This window comes from Triturus cristatus, chromosome 3_2 (assembly GCF_964204655.1).
Source record: "Triturus cristatus chromosome 3_2, aTriCri1.1, whole genome shotgun sequence".
Taxonomy (NCBI): domain Eukaryota; kingdom Metazoa; phylum Chordata; class Amphibia; order Caudata; family Salamandridae; genus Triturus; species Triturus cristatus.
Genome location: NC_140584.1, coordinates 230,347,069 through 230,366,232, shown reverse-complemented (window position 1 = coordinate 230,366,232; position 19,164 = coordinate 230,347,069). Strand labels below are relative to the sequence as shown.

At 40.9% G+C, this 19,164-nt stretch overlaps 1 protein-coding gene across 1 annotated transcript in view; it reads left to right on the top strand.

Moving 5' to 3' along the window:
• LRP1B (LDL receptor related protein 1B) overlaps window positions 1-19,164 on the top strand; it is a 3,634,433-nt gene that overhangs the window by 2,249,261 nt on the left and 1,366,008 nt on the right. Inside the window, exon 32 of the mRNA XM_085647014.1 lies at window positions 10,922-11,071. Coding sequence (XP_085503140.1) covers window positions 10,922-11,071 — 150 coding nt within the window. The remainder of the gene's footprint in view (window positions 1-10,921; window positions 11,072-19,164) is intronic.

Here is a 19,164-nt window from a genome sequence, read left to right as displayed (position 1 = left end):
AACCACTGCTAAAGTGCTTGTGCTCACTCCCCTGAGCATTGCATGATTGGCATATACCTAATTGGAATATTTAATTTACTTATAAGTCCATTGTAGAGTGGAATACAATGTACCCAGGGCCTATACAGTATGTGCTTCTAATAGGCAAGGCAGTTTTTGTTTTATCACCTACCTAGGTAGCTCTCTATAACTTGACCCAAGGCTTCCATTGACGCCTGAAGGCAGTGTCCCACTGCCATGTCGACATGGCATTTATTGCCCCATGCCAAACAAAAGGTCTCCTTTTACTACATATAAGACACCCCTAAGGTAGGCCCTAGGTATGTCATAGATAAGGAAAAAGGGAAAAAGCAGGCCAAATACATTCAAATTCGTTCAACAGTATATAGGACAGTACCCATAGATATGGTCATGTCAAGAAAAAGAGTTAATTTATTCATAAACAAATCTCAATTTTTCAATTTTACAACATCTCAAATTGTGGGGGTTACTACCAGGGGGAGAAGAGAAAGGTGAAGAGTTGGTGCTCGTGTGAAAGGAGGACAGAGTCAAGATGAATAAAAACCACAGAATTCACAATGTACAATATCAACTAAGGCCAAAGTCCTTAGGTTTCTCAGGCCTGTCCCTACTGTTATTCAGAAGACTTTAGACATTTATTCAGATATTTATATCACAGTGGCACATCATCTGTGATCTTGGTAGGGGTATTTAGGAGGAAGGCAATCGAGCAGTCACAGACGAGGCGCTGATGGAACAGGACACGTCTTGACTCTATGAAGGCAACACAATTTTGAGTGTGAATTTATACCTCAGAGAGTCTCTCGCCGCTTAACCGCAGCGGTATAACTAAGAGATCAGTCTCAGTCTCACGTATTTGTCGTTTTCATTACGTCAAGCCGAATAACAAGGTTGTTGTGGATCAAGGCACACCACTAATGGGTTGCCCACCCTATCGTTGGGGGCGCTACAGTTTGGATACTTAGGTTCTGTTGTCCCTGTCCTGAGGAAGACCCGTAGCTGAGGCGATCATTTACCCTTATTAGCGTCTGGGTCGAAACGTTGACGAAATTTCCCCCCTTTTGTGGCCTGTACTCTATGTACCCCCATACCCCAACCAAGATCACAGATGATGTGCCACTGTGATATAAATATCTGAATAAATGTCTAAAGTCTTCTGAATGACAGTTGGGACAGGCCTGAGAAACCTAAGGACTTTGGCCTTAGTTGATATTGTACATTGTGAATACTGTGGTTTTTATTCATCTTGACTCTGTCCTCCTTTCACACGAGCACCAACTCTTCACCTTTCTCTTCTCCCCTGGTAGTAACCCCCACAATTTGAGATGTTGTAAAACCATGACCATATCTGTGGGTACTGTCCTATATACTGTTGAACGAATTTGAATGTATTTGGCCTGTTTTTTCCTTATTTATTTCATGATTCATTCCTTTTGAAGAAGAAACATGAACATTGATTGTATCTTTTTGAACTATAATGTTTTAGGACCAATTGTTTCTTATACCAATTGATACCCAGGTCCTTTGACTATTTTGGGTCCTCCCATTTATAATAATGGCAAGGTATGTCATAGGGCAGGGTGCTGTGTAAGTAAAAGGTAGTACATGTACCTTTAATGTTTACATGTCCTGGTAGTGAAAAACTCCCAAATTAGTTTTTCACTGCTGTAAGGCATACCCCGGTCAAGGGATAATATTGGGGATTCCTTACTAAATTTAATAAGCTAAAATTACTAATTTAGAGGGAGCAGATCTGTCATGTTTCCTACCTATGGACTTGTAATGATAAATCCTCTTTAATGTCAAAGTCGAATTCATCATTACAATTTTGAACATTCCATTTTTAGAAAGTTGGCATTTTCCATCTCTTAGCCCTGTGTGCCTGCAAGCGTGTCTCTGATATACGTCTGGGGAGAGTGACAGCTGGGCTTTGTGTATTCCCTCTAGACAGCCACATAATAGGTGCTTAGGTATGACTTGATGGACCATCGTGGGAGGAAGGAGCTAGGCACAGTCTCACACTTACACCTGAATAGGCTGTGTCCTGTACACACACAAGGGCTGCCTACCCCCCATTAGCGAGTCTGGAGCCAGGGCACCTTTGTGCATTTCAAAGACCCTTCTTTGAAGACTCCCCCATTTCAAAGGCAACACTGGGTGTAAGATCTGGAACTCAGGCCATACAACTTCAGTGCACTTGTTGACCTGTGGATACTTTGCCAGGAAGGACTACTGTGCTCCTGAAGGACTGCCTATATACTGGACTGCTGCTCTGGAAAAGCGATGTCCTTGCTGTGCCAACCTGCTGATTCCTGCCCTCCTGGTCTGGGTGAAAAGGCTGGACCTGCATCACTTGACCCCCAAAACCCAAGAGCTAGGTGTCTGGCCCCCTGATCTGAAATCTCAGGGACATAAAAGACTTCCAACTATCCTGCACCTACCCCTGGACTATGCTATCTGTGAGTCTGTCCTGCCAAGTGGTGGCATCCCAGTCCTGGACCCCTAGAAGTGGACCTAAGGTGCTTGCTTCAGCCAAACCGATGCATCCTCCTTCAATTGGTGCAGTTTCTTGAATCAGTATTGGCGCTTTGCCCCTGGTGTGTGACCAGAAACGGCACATCGCCTCTGCTGGCCTCTGCTGTGAGGATCTAACACATTCCCAGATTTACAAGGACTTCTAAACCTGGGAATGCGTCAAAATCTTACACCTCCACAGGTGAGGCATAACAAGGGGAAATGTGTTTATTTCTCCTTGTTTTTCTTCTTTCTATGTATGTTGCATTCCGCAGCACACACAGAAAGAGGAAATCATGTCTATGGATTATTTTTGTGTAAGAAGGTTTTTGTGCAGGAAGGTGCCCCTTTTTGCAGCAAACAATTCTGCCTGAAATACAGGCACCCCATGCATCATTGTGCAAGTGGGCCTGTGTTGTTGCTAGGCTGCCCAAACAGCACCAGCGCAGAGGGAAAGGACAGGAATGCACCATATTGGATCAATACATTGCCTTTCTGCCATTCACCGCCATATTGGTGAATGTGCCCCTCAGTTTTTTTTTCCCTTTTGTCTAGTTCTATCTGTGTTGTCATAAATGTACTAGCCAGGGTGCCATGGGCTCCAGTGTAACCATGGAACCTGGCCAACCTTAACGCCAAATTAGGTAGTAAAAGACAGCCATAATAGGGGTTCATTGGGTCCCACAGTGTCTGGTGACCCTGTGCCACTGCACCTGTTGCCCCATTGATAGCTTCACTCCCAACTGGGAGAAATATGTGTTTGCTTTAATCTGAATGCACCAATATTCATGATTGCCTAATAATCTTTATATTAACAAGGCAGAGATATTTTAAAATGTTCTTCCCTGATGCATTACTCCCACATAGCTATCCAAACAACGCACATTTGGAGTGTCACGTGACAACCATTTTATGGTTATTTAGGAGGACTCGAGATTTTTTAGTTTTGATTATTTGTATTGTTTTGGGTTTGTACAAATGTAGTCCCGAGGGTAATTCAGGCTACTACATTCACATCAGATTGTGGTGAAAAATGAAAATGCTTTTGGGCAATTTGGCAACATAAAAGCAAACAAATCCTGCCCTTTGGTAGAATGATATATGGTAATCCTTTGAATATTTACTCTACACTGCGATCCGAAACAATGTAATCCATGCCACAAAACAACATTCCCATTTTGCAATTGAATTATTTGATCATCTGGTAACGAGGAAGACGAAGAGTAACTTTTCAAAATGTTATACTTTTTAATCAGTACCACTGTGTGTGGGATGCCATAACACCTCGACTCCTGACATAGATTTGAGAGCTCAGATGCAGAAGCAAGCCGAAGATTCGGGCTCATTAGAAAAGGAAGTGACTCACTTCTCTCTAGATGTGTGTTTAACATGCACAACCTAGTTACACACTTTTTGATAAGAAGAATATTATGGTTATTTCTCACTGAGCCCATCACAGCTATGGGAACGATAGCGGCTTTCATGCATTATTCGCTTATATATTGAAATAGGAAACAAAATACCAAATGTAAGATTGAGAACAAAAAATGGGATATAATTCATAGGCACCAATAATGCTGTGAAAAATATGACCTACCTAGATCTGTGGCTAAGGGAAACTTGTACTTGTTTCTTCTCGTGGGATTTTCATTTTTCTGAAAACAATTCGGATTACACTATACATTTAAATGAAGGGCGCGATAATCTCGTCAGTGCGTTATGCACAAGGAGCTAGTGAGAAGTGCAGCCTTCCGATTGTTCATTTGGATAAATACCTATTTTTTGTGGTGCATGCAATCTTTTGAGTAACTCGTTGTTAAATGAAACATTCTGAATTAAGATGTATTACCTCATTTCGGTTGTCGTAAATTCTGAGAGCTGTTTATAAAGCAAGTTGATTCTAATTTGCTAATTAACACAGTGTTGAATATATTATACAGAATGCTTGCAATGAATAATAATGGCAAAGTTCTGTACAAAAAAAAATCCTTCCAATGTATAAATCCTAAAAACACTTTTGGAGTGCAGAAATGAAGGCAAGTAAATGTATGTTTTAGTCTTGCTCAGAAGAGATTCCCGGGGAGATTTACTAAGATTTTGCGCCATGTTTGCATCACAAAAGTGATGCAAATCGGCACCAATTTTCTTTCCGATTTACGTTACAGCACAAAACTTTTTTAGCGCTTGAAATACAGTGAAAGTAATGCAACGGTGCTTTGCATTTCTTAGCGCCAAAGGGGCGTACCACGGGTGGAGAATGGGTATTCCCATGCATTTCTCCAAGGTTTCTGATGCTAAACTCTATTTATTAAATAAAGTAGACAGGGTTTAGCATCATAATACTGTGTCCTTTTGAAGTAGGTGCAACAAAGGAGAAATGCCTTAATTTTCCCCTCCTTTTCCAACTTTGTCTGTGTGCTGCACTTTACAGCACACATTCAAAGAGGGAAAATCTTTCTTTTTTTTTTGTGTGCAGATTTATATAGTGCGAACTCAAACCAAAGGTATTGGAGCGCTTTCAATGAGCACCGGTTACTTTACACAAGGACACATTCATGTTTTTTTATAGGCACGGGGAGATTAAGTGATTTGCCCAGACTCACAGGATGTGGAGGCGACCCCGAGGCTCGAACCTTGGTTTCCACGCTCCAAAGTTGGCAATCTAGCCATCAGACAACATCCTCTCCCCAAATTCAGTCAATGCATGGTATTTGTACTGGAAGATTACATTCCAGGACAAAACCGATTGCTAGATTCAGGGAGACACCTTTGCATATTTGTGTCATCGTGGCGCGTGGCAGCTAATTTCAGCGCGGCAATAGGGAAAGGGAAGCAGAGTGCCATACTTCTGTAAATATGGCACTCCCCTACTCTCTCCTATTCACTTAACACAGCACAGCATTTGTGGCTGCTGCACTGCGCTGCATGAATAAGTGGTAAATCTGGCCTTTACTATACTATTTTGTGTTTCAGCGATCAGTCTGTTAGAACAATTATGGGGCATATTATCAAGACAGTCGATAAAATTATCGCCGCTTTAGCGGCAGAAAACTGCCGCTAAAGCGGCGATAATGGGCTTGATAATATGCTCTATAGAATTCCAACTGAAGCCCATGTTAGATGTGAAGGACATCTAACCTGAGCTTCAATTGGAATTCCATAGAGCATATTATAAGGTGCAAATTTTGCAATACGTTTTGTGCATTATTTTCTGGCTACATGAAACTGCAACAAGTTCTTGCAACTATTGAATTTACAACACACCTATTTACATCTTTTTTGAATAATTATGGACACATGGTGATAGGATTTAAACTTGACTCTTAAATGTCTTTCTACTACAAACACACACATGCGCATACAGACACTTTCTTTGTATCTCTCTCTCTTTTTCTCTCACACATTCTCTCTATGCTCTCGCTCCTTCTCTCCCACTCCCTAAACAGCCAGGGCCTCATTTTCATTATTTTTCCATAGGGCAGCGTCGCACGCCTTTCTGTTGAACTTCCCTTCGTCAAAAGGAGAGGGCAGGAATGCCCTGTATCCCTCAGATACAGCGCATTCCTATCCTCTTTCTCTGTGCTGGCGTTCAATTGGCTGCCAATGCAGGCACTCTTGCACCATGGTGCAAGGAAGTCTGCGTTGTAGGGATGATTGTTTTTGAGTAGTAAGGGACACCTTCCTGCACAAAAACAATCAATGGAGGCTATTTCCTCTTTCTACGTGTGCTGCAGCCACACATAGAAAGAGGAAAATGCCTCTCAAGGTTTACCTTCCTGCACAAAAACAATCCTGCATGCAACACAGGGACATGGGAACTACGGTACAAAGGTGCCTTCATTGGTGCTTGGTTGCCAAAAGGATGCTAGCACAGGGGGAAAGGCAGGAATGTTCCTTTTTGCCGTAAATACGGCACATTCCTACCCTTTCCTTGTCACTTAGTGCAATGCTTCAAGGTGACGCTTTGCTGCACTGCATGACAACCACAAATAGGCCCCATGGTTTGGAGTCATTTTGTGGGGGTAATGGCAGCACTTGTCACTACAATCTTAGAAGTTAAAAGTATGCCAGGAGCTGTGGTCCCTTAACCAACATTCAAATGAAGTTCCATTCTCTAGCTAACTGTGCTGTGGTTTGCTAACATTAACTGCATGTGTCCAAAAAAAGAATCCTTAATTCGTGTCAAAACACACTTCCTCTGAAAAACAAAAAGTTGTGGCCTTATGCAATCAAGCAAATGTCATGCTTTCTCAGGGCTGAACAAACTCATGTATGTTTCATTTAAACTTTAATTGAGAAATTGAGCATATCAGTGTATGCAGTTAAGAAAATATTTATGCTATGACCAATAGTTTTACACAAGGTTCAACAAAGAGGACTATTCGAAAATGAAACCTCTCCTACAAGGAACGGGAACAATGTGAAAACAAGTTCAATCACAGAAGGCTGCGAACCCAAAAGAGAGTGTTGTCTAAAGATAAAATACGAGGAAAACATAGTTAACACACCCTGGACTGTGTGGAAATATATGTATTGCCCATGTGTTTAATTAGCAAATGTGTTAATAGTGTGCCAGAATAGATGAGCTATGTTTCTCACTCTGTCTTCCTACCATGTTCGGGCAGCTTTTCCGTTTCCCATATCAAACTATGCGTAGCAGGCAAATAAGAATGCATGGGAAAGTGCCAGACACATTCATGAAAAACAAAAGCTGTCTGGATGCAATTTGACTGAAGTCTTTTAATTTTGACTATATTTAAGCACGTCAGTTGACCGGTGGTCTTTAATACTGGTCACCGGTAATAAATCAAGTAAGCTAGAAACTTGCTAACCAGCAGTGTGGGAACATTCCAATATGCATCGTTACCGAAAGCAGGAAGAAATGCAGTAAAAACCGATGAAGCTTAGAGATGTTGTCTGTGATGCTTTATGAAAGACACTGCAATCGCTTTTTATTTCTGGGATTATCTCAAATTCTTATGAGGAGAGTTAATGGAGGCAAACACGAAGAGGCTTTTGGAAAACGAGTAAACAACGTAGTATCTCAATCAGCGCCTCCTATTTATTGGTATGGCCCATGAGTGGAAAAATAAAACGTCACACATGACAAATTCCCCACACCACACGGCACCTCCCGTAATATGACATTTTACGTCAGTAAGACTTGATGACTTGGAGCAGTTGTCAACACTGAGATCCTTTTTGATATATTTGCCAGCATTACTTTCAGTTGAAGCTAGGGTGTCTGTTGATAACGGGATGACCTGTCACTATTTTCACAACGGTTGACATTATACACGTTTTGAGAAAGACAGCGTTTTAGCCTCTTTTCAACTATTCCTTGTTCATCACTGTTGCATAAAAATAATGCTTTCTCACCATGGGCCATTTTAGATCAAGGGGAAATTGTCAGTCACACAATTCCAAATGATGCATCCAAGCATTGGTGCATATTGTGTGCTGGGTAAAATAGTGGCTGCATAAGTGGCCGCACATTGTGGTCCCCAGTATTATCACTGGCAAGTTGCAGAGTCAATCCCATGACTTCAATAGCCTGTCCAGGGGGCACTTTGTAATCCACACTAGTGTACCAGTTCCATCCCTAAACTGTGTCTCATGTCAAACATCTGCTTTTGAATGTCACTCAGGTGGCCTGAGATAGGCAGCAAAATGTTGTAGTCTGCAAGAAAGTCAGCCTGGTCACCTGACACAGTGCAAAAGTGTGCTAAACACCAGGAAGTTGCACGGGGAAAGTGTGTGTGTCATTGTGGTGCCACGGAACACTGAAAGAGTATGAGGGTACTTCTGAACATATATTAGTCTATTCACAGTGATTATATGAAACACTCACATGAAGGGTTCTTGGACACATATAAAAACGGCATTCAAGGTGTTTTGTGTCATTGCTTTGTCCCTCTATAAGTAAATTCCAAAGGGTGCACCTAATCAGGAAAAAGAGGGGCTTGTTCTCAAGCAATTGCACCGCCGGTGCGTCACTTTTATTCGCACACCGGCAGTGCAATGGGCTTCACCATATTTACAAGGCCATGTAAAGTCATTCTGCATGAGCTTTAATGACCTTGTGAATATGTTTCCCTTTCACTCATAAAACTGGTTGAAAAGGGCATTTAATGGATGTTGCAGTGGGCCTTCTGCCTTGTTCCTGTATATGGTAATGGAACACCTTGGTGACTTCCAATATCCTAATTTTGTACAGCAGGGGGTAATTTATACTATACATTAATTCAAAAGAATGTGCCAACTAATGTGTTTTTCTTTGACAAAAGGTTTACAAAGGTTTGAGCTGATGTACATTTGACGCTAAGTGAAGCAAAGTATTGTAAAGCATAGCAAAGCACCTCGAACATCAGTGACTGTCAATGATGATGGCGCCATTTTCAGAGCGGGGATGGAGCATTCAGTGTTACATCACTGACATCATAAGGATTGGGAAAAATCAAGTTTTTCACAAATAAAAATTGTAGCACATGAGTCACGACCTTTCAGTAGCAGAAAGAGAATGGGGTCATATTCTAATGCATTTTTCGAGCAAACTATCTGAAATATGTTACTCAGTCCTCAATATTTAACACAGCCCCCAGGATTAAACGTTCTTGGATTGGGGTCGTTCCTTTTCTTCCCTTGGCCTAAACTTTGGAACACCTTTCTGGAGTCTCTGAGAAGTTGTACTTCTCTAACCAGCTTCTGAAAATATATCCATATTTAATTGTATGTTTCTAGACGGCCCTTCCTGGTACCTAACACTGGGAATCCCTCAGAGGTGGCTACACGCTTAATAAAATCTCAATAATAATAAGAATAATTACTAAAGTATGGTGTTGTAATGCACCATCATTTACAAACAGCACTTTTCCATTACAATGACCTCTAAATTAAATTTGTACAGACATGCAGTTTTACATATAAAACCATATACCACAGAAATGAAAATGTGTGGAAATCGGGTTTCACCACATATTTATCATTTGCGCACCTCAAGCAAAACGTCTTGATTTGTTTTGATCCCATTAAAATCCTAACTGATGAAATACTTTGAAATAGTTGTACTGTTAGTGTGTTGGTATTTAAATACTTTTGAGTGTCACAAAAACATTGACATACCACAACCTTTATTTTTCCCACTCCCACTACCTTAGCAAGATTGTCACAAAGTACACTTTACAAATTCTTTGCAGTCAGAAAAAGAAAAAACTAAAAAGTAGTCTTCATGTTAAAATAGCAAGAAATGTGTATTAGATATAGCCTGATGTGAACTCTATCTTTGAACACCCAGCAAATGTGACACAATTAAAACAACATTTAAAAGCATCTTCATTGCTCATTCACCATTATGAACTCCAGCAAGGTTATGTTGGGGGTACAGCAGCACCCCATGCAACCCTACTCCTAGCACCGATGGTGATCAATCACCTTTCATGTGCAAAATCATGCCTTAAAGTTGATCCTTGCACTGCACTCAAACTCCTTTATGCATACCCCAGGTAACATATGCAGGGACATGGCGGCATGTCTGTTACAGGAGAGTGCAAAAATGTTATATTTGGTGCAAGGACAGATTTACATGACTATCATGATCTGACCTTGCCCCAGATCCTAGCAACAAGGGAAAACAGACACAAATAAGGGGTTAACGGTATATCTTTTGGTATACCTTTGCGTAATGCATGCTTCACCTTAAAAGTACAGCTTTGACATGTCTGACTTCTTTGCTGGTCAATACACCTAGGAATTTGTCCTGGGAAGTGTCCCTGTGTTCCAAAACCAAGCTGAGCTGTGCAGAGTGTCCTTCTCACCACAGCGCAAAGGTCTGTGTGACGCACTGAGCTGATGACATCATCAACGGATGACTCTCACTAAACATGCCCCTGTGCTGTTTTCTGTCCTTCCCGCAATCCATCATTGCAGTTTTTCACAGAGCGCTCCCTTGCGTGAAGGACAAGATATGTGGGACTTTCTCGCGACAAATGTTAGTCACCCTTGCAGCGCAATCTGGCCACATAATTTAGTAGTTCAGTTTGCATAAGGATGATGGGCAGATTTCATAGCATTTACAAATTGTACCTTTTCAGCAGTGTACTGGCGATAAACATTACAGTAAGCAGCTACTTATTGGACAATTTCTCACTCTAGGCAAGATAAAAAAAAGAATTTTTTTATGTGGTATTGGAAGAGCTTGGCACCCTATTGCACTTTTACCCCAGCCCTTTTTAAATGATTCTCCTCCAATGTTTTCTTGAACGTAAATGTCCATTGTTAAACAAAGTTAACAAACGTATTTATGTTCACTTTTTACATGCCTCAGTATAATTATGTCTCTTTATGTGATCGCTGTAATTTTTCAGTTGTGGAATTAATTTATTTGCAGGTCTATCAATAGACTATGCGGAGAGCAAGCTGTATTGGATCAGTTCAGGAAATGGAACCATAAATAGATGTAATCTAGATGGTGGTAATTTAGAAGTAATTGAGTCAATGAAAGAAGAATTAACAAAAGCCACCGCTTTAACAATCATGGGTAAGTGCAGCTGGTTTATCTAACCTCCGCTCGCTATCGATAGGTGTTGATTACTTATTAATGTTAAAAGCTTTGGCAAGTAACTGCTCCATTAGAAAAAGTAAATCACTTGCCACACATAAATGACTTGAGTGTATAACAAACAACCACATCACATTAAAACTCTATATTAACGTGGTATTCAGAATTTACAATTTCGCAGCCTTTTCATATGCAGAATGACGTGAAGAGGACACAACATTTCACTTTAAAACTATATATTTCATTTCACATTAACACTAACACATTAAAACTATATATTAACGTGGTATTCAGAATTTACAATTTTGCAGCCTTTTCGTATGCAGAATGACGTGAACAGGACACAAATTTCACTTAGGTGAACGTTGAAAGCAAAGTCAAAAGCTCATATTACCTTTTTGAAAGCTGTACATTTGTTCGATATTTTAACAGGTACATCACATCAATATATGGTTCCATCAATAATGGAAGTTAATTGTATTTTTAATTTAACTGTACATTTTTTAAAAAGGTATAGTGTGTATGTGTATCATTGAATCGTTTGTTAACTTCCTCTATCCATTTATGGATATTTTTGTCAACATACTGCTCAGAAAAGGTATATTTTGGGAGTACTTCTGTCTGCGGATATATTTAAAAATGCTGAATTTATTTTCTTATGGTCTATAAAACAGACACAATTGGTCCAATTTTTAAATTGATAAAACATTTGAAATATTTCAGTTTTAATTTAATTTTCTCACTGAACCGAGCCTCAGCTAGGCACTCACCAGTTGAGCAGCACGTACCTGAGATCTCCATGACCCACTCTTGAGGTAGACATGCCCATATTCAGTCTATTCCCACCGAGGTGAATGTGGTGAGATAAGTAGGTCTAAAATGTTAAAAACATTTAAGTGATTGCAGAATGAAGGCCCCATTGAAGACATATACACTGCTGATATTAGCAAACCATTCTTTTGTACCATTCACATTACAATGAATGCACATTTTCCTAGAATAATCATGAAAGGCTGGTGTGGGCAATATGCTTGATTATACAATGCAGCTGAAAGTTTTGCCCTTTCCTTACAGTCAGGGCTCAATTCTCATAGGATTTTTTGGTTGTAGACATAGGTTATGGACACATTTAAGACTGCTAAGTATTTGCAAAACGATACCTAGTCTATAGAAATCTATTTACTCCTGAGTATTTGTAAGCCATAACCGCATGCAACTTCACCAAAGTCATTTCCTTGCATCAGATGTGAAGGGAATGATACCAAGACTGGTATGTCTTGTGAGTGTGCACTTTCCCACAAATACATGAGTTTAGGATTATTCACAATACATAAGTTTAGGATCATTCACAAACTCTTCTCTGAGCCTTTTATCTCTGTGGAAATCAGCTGTGATTTACACCAGTCAAGAGATGAAGTGGATCCCTTTTCTGGCTGAGAAGGCAAAGGGAAAGCTCAAAACTTTCTGGGGTAAAGCAGGGTGTGTTTTGAGGGAACTGTATCTCCCTACAAGGAACCTGTGTTACCATAGAAAAAAAGAATAAGCATGTATATTGGAAAAGAGGGATTGCCTTTGCCCAACATTTAATTATACTAGACACACATGGGGTAATGCCCAGGCCAAAGAAACTCCCATTATCTACCTGGGAGAATACTTGAAATGTTGTGACTGGCTCAGTTTTTCCAGATCTTCCCTGTGACAATAGTGTGAATTCCAAAAAGTGTAAATGCACACCCAAGCAGGAACTCGTTGAACATACTATTGCATTGGTTTTGTGAATTGGCTCCAACTGTTTCTCTGTATGGGGGTTCTACACACAATTGAAGGGCACTATTTTGTACGGCAAAGTAATGTGGAGCCAATATTCCTTTTTTCTAAGTATGTTCATAAAATGTTTCCTGAAAAACTGAGAGAGCTCCATGAGAAAGCCCCAGACTTGTTGAGCTTTTGAACGGCTGGGTTAAAAGCCATTATAATCCAATATTTTTAACCCCATCCTGGATGAGAGGCTCAGTGGTTTCTCTTTTTCTATAGACAAGCTCAGTATTTGTTGGTTTAGTTTTTAATATAATTAGCTACCAATGATGTCTAGGTAGAAACTGAAGTCATTATATTGATAGGAATTTATTTTTATAGTGTAAGTAAATGTTTTATATAGCATTTAAATGCTGTAATTTATAAATATTTTACTTGTCTTATTATTACTTTTATTTATTACTTTTAAATTTAATTATATTATTGTTAAATTGTCACTGTTTAAGTTTTATTTTTTTTTATATTGTTTTATGTTTCTTTCTTTGGAGTATTTATGTAAATTGTAAATGTGTAATGTGTAAATGTGTAATTATTTTATTTTTAATATTATTTATGGTTGTGAAGTATTATAATTACGTATTGCTTTGTAGGAATATTTAAATGTTACCACTGTAGTGATGAACATCTTCCCTAAAATGGTTTAAATTGGAATGAGAATAGTAAGTTTCTAGTCTCTATTGTCCAACAAATGGATTAGATTGGAGTGGGATTCATAAAATAACCAATTTAGTGTTCAACACTCTTGGACCTGCCAGCCTTAGGGTGGTCTTCACCCAAACCTTTTGTCTCACCTCCTCTACTTTTACTGCATAGGACTCTGAGCACTTTACCACTGTTAACCAGTGCTAAAGGTCACATGCTCACTCCCCTAAATAAATGTCTACTTTGGCTTGGACCCAACTGCCATATTTATTTTACTTGTTCATCCCATGTAGAGTCGTATACCACATACCCAGAACCTGTAAATTAAATAGTACTAGTGGGCCTGCAACACTTCTTGTGCCTCTGTTGTACCTGGCCCTTTGTGCAGGGTTATCCCCAAACGTTTTGCCTTCCCCCTTCTATTGTTCTGACCAGTTTTTGTTGGCTTTAGGACTCTGGGTACTTTACCACTGCTAATTAGTGAAACGTGCTTGTGCTCTCTCCTTTAAATTTGGTATGAGTGGCTTGCACCTGGGGAGTGCTTGATTTCCCTCATACAAGCAATTAGTGCATAGGGAACACTTTACTTGTGCCACAAGTGTGTGGAGGTCAGCATGTGGAAAGCGCTTCCCCTTTCAAGAAGGAGCACTCTAACTTAGTGGGCTGTGATCACTTTTTGCTCTATTTGGCATTTCAGAGCATCCGGATTTTAAAGTGATTCACTGTTCCATGCTTGTGCCCCTTTGAGGTATGCCTGGGGAATAGCTTGTCTACCATACCGGATGCTGCTAGAGTAGCACTTCTTATCTGGTGAGTCTAGGAGAGAGAGAGCACTGAAGGCCCTGTTCCGAGTTTGTGCCCAGCCCTGCCTGCATCAGCGAGCTGTGCAGTGGTAGCACAATCCACCCCCCAATGACGTGGTCCAACAGGACAAGAGTGCAAGTTGGGTGACGAGAAAAATGACTATCTTGTCTGCCCGCCTTAGCCTGTGAGGCCCCATCACAGGATCAGATCTGGATGCCATACAGGGGGCCCAGAGGGGAATCGTGCTGTCTCACCCACAGCAGTAACCACTTCTTACTGTAAGTTTCTCCAGTCGGACCAGCACAGTCCCAGCAATGTGCCTATGCTCTCATGCAAGGGCATTTCCATTCTCTGGGTTAGCCGGGTTCTGAGGGAACACCCTTAGTGTAGAAGTACCCCCGTTGGTCCTAAGAATTTGACAGCATTTCTTTTTGTTGGATTCACCAAATCTCTGCAAACACGAGGGCTGCCCACAACTGCATCGTGTGTTCACAGGTATCTGCCTCTGACTTACTGGGCCGCGGGTCTCTTTGCTGACTATTGAGGTGTGTGTGTTGCCCCCCTATGTTGAGGATGTACCTGGGGGCACTTGCTCAACGGGGTTCACCATTATGCAACAGATCCACAACGGAGGACCTGAGGAAGTTGCAGTGATTTACAAACCATAGATTACCATATTAGATGTAATAGGAACGCAGGAAATCCTGTGGCATACATTTCATACCTAAAGTACACTCGTTGCAGGAAGGCACCAATATCCACAGTAAACCTGCCAATAGGAGCGCAGATGTGCTGGTACCCAAGTGTTCAGGATTATATGTAGACTCCATGTGTTTAGCCCTTCACAAGACTGTCTTACCTGCAGAGTATTTGTGGTCTTTTGGTGACATATGGTGATTTGTGCATTTCCAAACACAAGGAGATGATGGATGGAGCGCTTAAACTTTTCAGACACTCACCCCCAGTCACAGATCTGGGTTGAAACCATCATCATTCTTTAGCTCACTTCGCCACCTCAGTTCAGACCCAGCTATATGCAAATCAGTCTTGACCCTGTGCCTCATGGGAATAGTCCAGCCCGAACTGACAAGCCAGGTCTTCCCTGAACCGAAAACAAGCATCCTGGGACTGGTTTCTGGGTAACACCCTTCATCAGCAAGGCTAGCTTGAACCCAGTGGCAAAATGAGCAAGGGACCCACGTCTGGGCATACCCTGCCAACTTAGGGCGAACAAAGCAAACACAAGGAGATGATAGACAGAGCACTGAAACCTTTCAGACACTCACTCCCAGTCACATATTTGTGCATTTCTACCATTACCAAACTGCTGCTTATTTTAAGCCAAATGTTATGATGTATGTTGGTTTACATTACCAGGATTTGCATTGTGTGCACAGCAGTTATGATTCAAGTGTTTTATATGCTGCATTTCATGCCCTGATATAATAATATATGTAATTTAGGCTCTCGTCTTATCAGGGTAATGCCTACTGATTCAGGATTAGCATAGGATGTACAATACTTATGATTCATGTCGTCATGATCCATGTTTATATGCACAATATATAACATATTTTTAAATAATCCTGTTTGGAGTCTCTTTTGTATTGTATTTATTGTAGCACTGGTGTTGTGCAAACACTTTACACAATGCCTCTGGGAAAAGCCTGACTTCTCGTGCCAAGCTACCAAGGGGGTGACTCCCTTACTGTGACTAAAGTGGACGGTTATGCCCGGCTTAGGTGCACACCCTAGTCAACCAGAAACTCCATTTCTAGCAGCCACCCACTTATGTAGCACTTCAAATCATGTCCCAGACCTGCTATTGCAGTGTTAAACTGCAATGTATATTTTGCATTTAAACACCCTTGCCAAGCCTTAAACTCCCGTTTTATTACACATAAGTCACCCCTAAGGCAAGCCCTATGTAGTCCATTGGCCAGGTTACAGTGCAATTAAAAGGTTGGACATGTACTATTATGGTCTATATGTCTTGGTAGTGAAAAACTTCTAATTTTGTTTTTCACTACTGTGAGGCCTACCCATCCCATAGGATACAATTGGGGATTCCTTATTACATTTAAGAAGCTGCAATTTTCAATTGGGGGAGGAGGAAGTATGTCATGCTTGGTGTTTATGAAATGTAAATGATACATTATTTTTAATGGTAAAGACAGATTTTTCATTACAATTTTGAAAATGCAACTTTTATAAAATTGGCACTTTCTTGCCCTTATCCCTTTTGTGCCTGTAGCCTGTCTTGGGTTACATGACTGAGTGTAACTGACAGTTAGACTTTTTAATTCCTCCCAAGCAGTCACTCAATAGATGGGCCGAAGGGCCATCTGCTGACAGGATAGGAGACGTGAAGCTGAGTCCAGCCAACCTGCAACTGAACAGGGTGTGCTTTTTCCTCACACAAAGGACCTAATGACTCCACATTGTCACTGCAGCCAGCTTGCAGCTAGGTCAAAGGAGGCAGTACATTCCAGGCACTTCAAAGCCACTGTCTATAAGCTTCTCCGATCTTCCAAAATCTGAGAATCAGGGTATAAGAGAGGGACCTTGGACCCCAAAACTTCAGTACACTTCTGGACCTGTGAATACTCTGCCAGTACTAAGGACTGCTGTGCTGCTGGAAGGATTGGCACTCTACTGCACAGCTACTTTGAAAGTCTGCTGCCCTGCTATCTTGCTGCCCTGTTGCGGGCTGCTCTGCTGCCTCTGCCTGGGTAAAAGGACCAGACCTTTATCTGTCCTAGGGCCTCCAGAGCGACTCACAAGGGCTAGTTTGCTAGCCTCCTGTTCAGAGCCATAGGGACACAAAAGGCTTCCTCCATCTTGACCTGTCCAAGTGAGTCCTGACTCTTCAAGTAGTGCCCCTCGAGTCCTGGAACCTTGGAAGTGGTGCTAACATTGCCCAGATAGTCAAAATTCAAAAGTGAGGATTAAAATATTTTTGGCTAAAAACTACTCGGAGAACCAGGAATAGACTAGGACCATCCAGCTCGCCTATTCTCCAAGGTGCGTCACCGGTCGTATTCTCCCACAGCAGCAAATTCTTTTCAGGGCTCCGTTGCCAAAGGGTTGTCTGGCCTTGTGGAAATGTCTTCGGCTACTGCCCCCTGCCTCATCACGCTAGAGATTTTTGACTTCCAAATGTTGAAATCTTCACCTTGGCTTTGACCCAAGGTTATCCGATGATGACATTCCCTCCTCAGACACCTTCTGCAGCCTTTGCCTGCTGAACTTTACCTTTGCAGAACCTTTTCTCAGTCCAAAGTAAATCGCTGACTGGGCCCAATCCATTCCTTGTATTAGAGCAGCGCTCGATATTTTTCAACCTTAACCCAGTCTTGCACGATTAGATGAACGCAGTTGCCACTTTGATCTTCTAGGTGCTAATTTTCCTAAACATTTTAACAATTCATAACTCTGGTTCTACAGATTGGATTTTTGTAATTATGATGTCAAATAATTCATTAAAATGTACTCTATTTTTCTAAAGTAGTTTGGATTGTTTATTGTGTTGTGTGTTACTTTATTACAGCCTGTGTGCTGCACAAATACTTTGTACATTGTCTCTATTCTTATGTCTGACTGCTTTTTGTTCCTGGCCACCCAGGGTTAAGCAAAGGTTAATTTAGAGACTTTTTGTGGATCACCCTGGAATGGATTGTGGCTGTTGCTTGACCAGGACTCACACCCCAGTCAACACACAACCCAATTTCGTACAAGCACCTTCCTCAAAATAGTTTTGACTGGAGTAGTAATAGTAGATGTAACCCTTTTAGTTTAGAATGGAGTGTGAATAGTAATTGTATCCATTGCTGTGTTCAACACCTTCCCCAAAATGTTTTAAATTTGAGTGGAAATAGTAAATCTAATCCCCTTAGGACCCGATTACGATGCAGTTAGGAAATTTCCAGATCAAATCGGTTTGGAAATGGTTTCTGACCGACTCGGATCGGGAGAGTCCGACCGACCGAGTATGATGCATCCGGATGCTTCCAGATATAATTTGGTTGGACTCCCATTGACTTCTATGAGAGCCTATGTTCCTAACTGCATCATTTTCTGGCCCTCGGTCGGGAAGACATGTACCTGATTCGGAAGGAGCAAATGCCATTAGGAGGCCTTTCTAACCACATCGTAATCGATCCCCAGGTGGGAATGCTTTCCTAACCGCATCATAATCGGGCCCTTGGAGTCCAACCCCTTCCCCAAAATAGTTTAGCTTAGAGTGGCAAAATTAAATGGAACACTTTATTGTCAAATACCATTTTTCAAAATGTTTTAGATTGCATTGAGAGTAGAAAATGGAACCACTTTAGTGTTTAACACCTTCCTCAAAATGGTATAGTTTGGAGAGTAATATTAAATGTAACCCCTTTAGTGGCAACACCCCCCCAAAATTGTTTGGATTGCAGTAGGAATAGTAGATGTTGTCCATTTTCTGTCCAACACATCTCCCAAAATCAATTAGGTCGGAGCAGGAATAGGAAATCTGAACCCTTTATTATCCAACACCTTCCACAAAATGGTGCATGTTGAAATATAAATATTAAATCTAGCCCCTTTAATGTGGAATACATTATTGCTGTAGACTGATTTATTAAAATAATAATTCTAATATTTATTTAAAATTGTTTATATAATCATGGTGTTAGATTCTGTTCTATTTTTCTTGGGTGTAGATTGGTAGGTTTGTGGTTTATAATAGTGATTGAGCTATGATTTCGACATAGGATCTCCATTGTTATTTACCAAGCATGTAAATATCACAGATTTGCCTAGTCATTTTTGAGTAT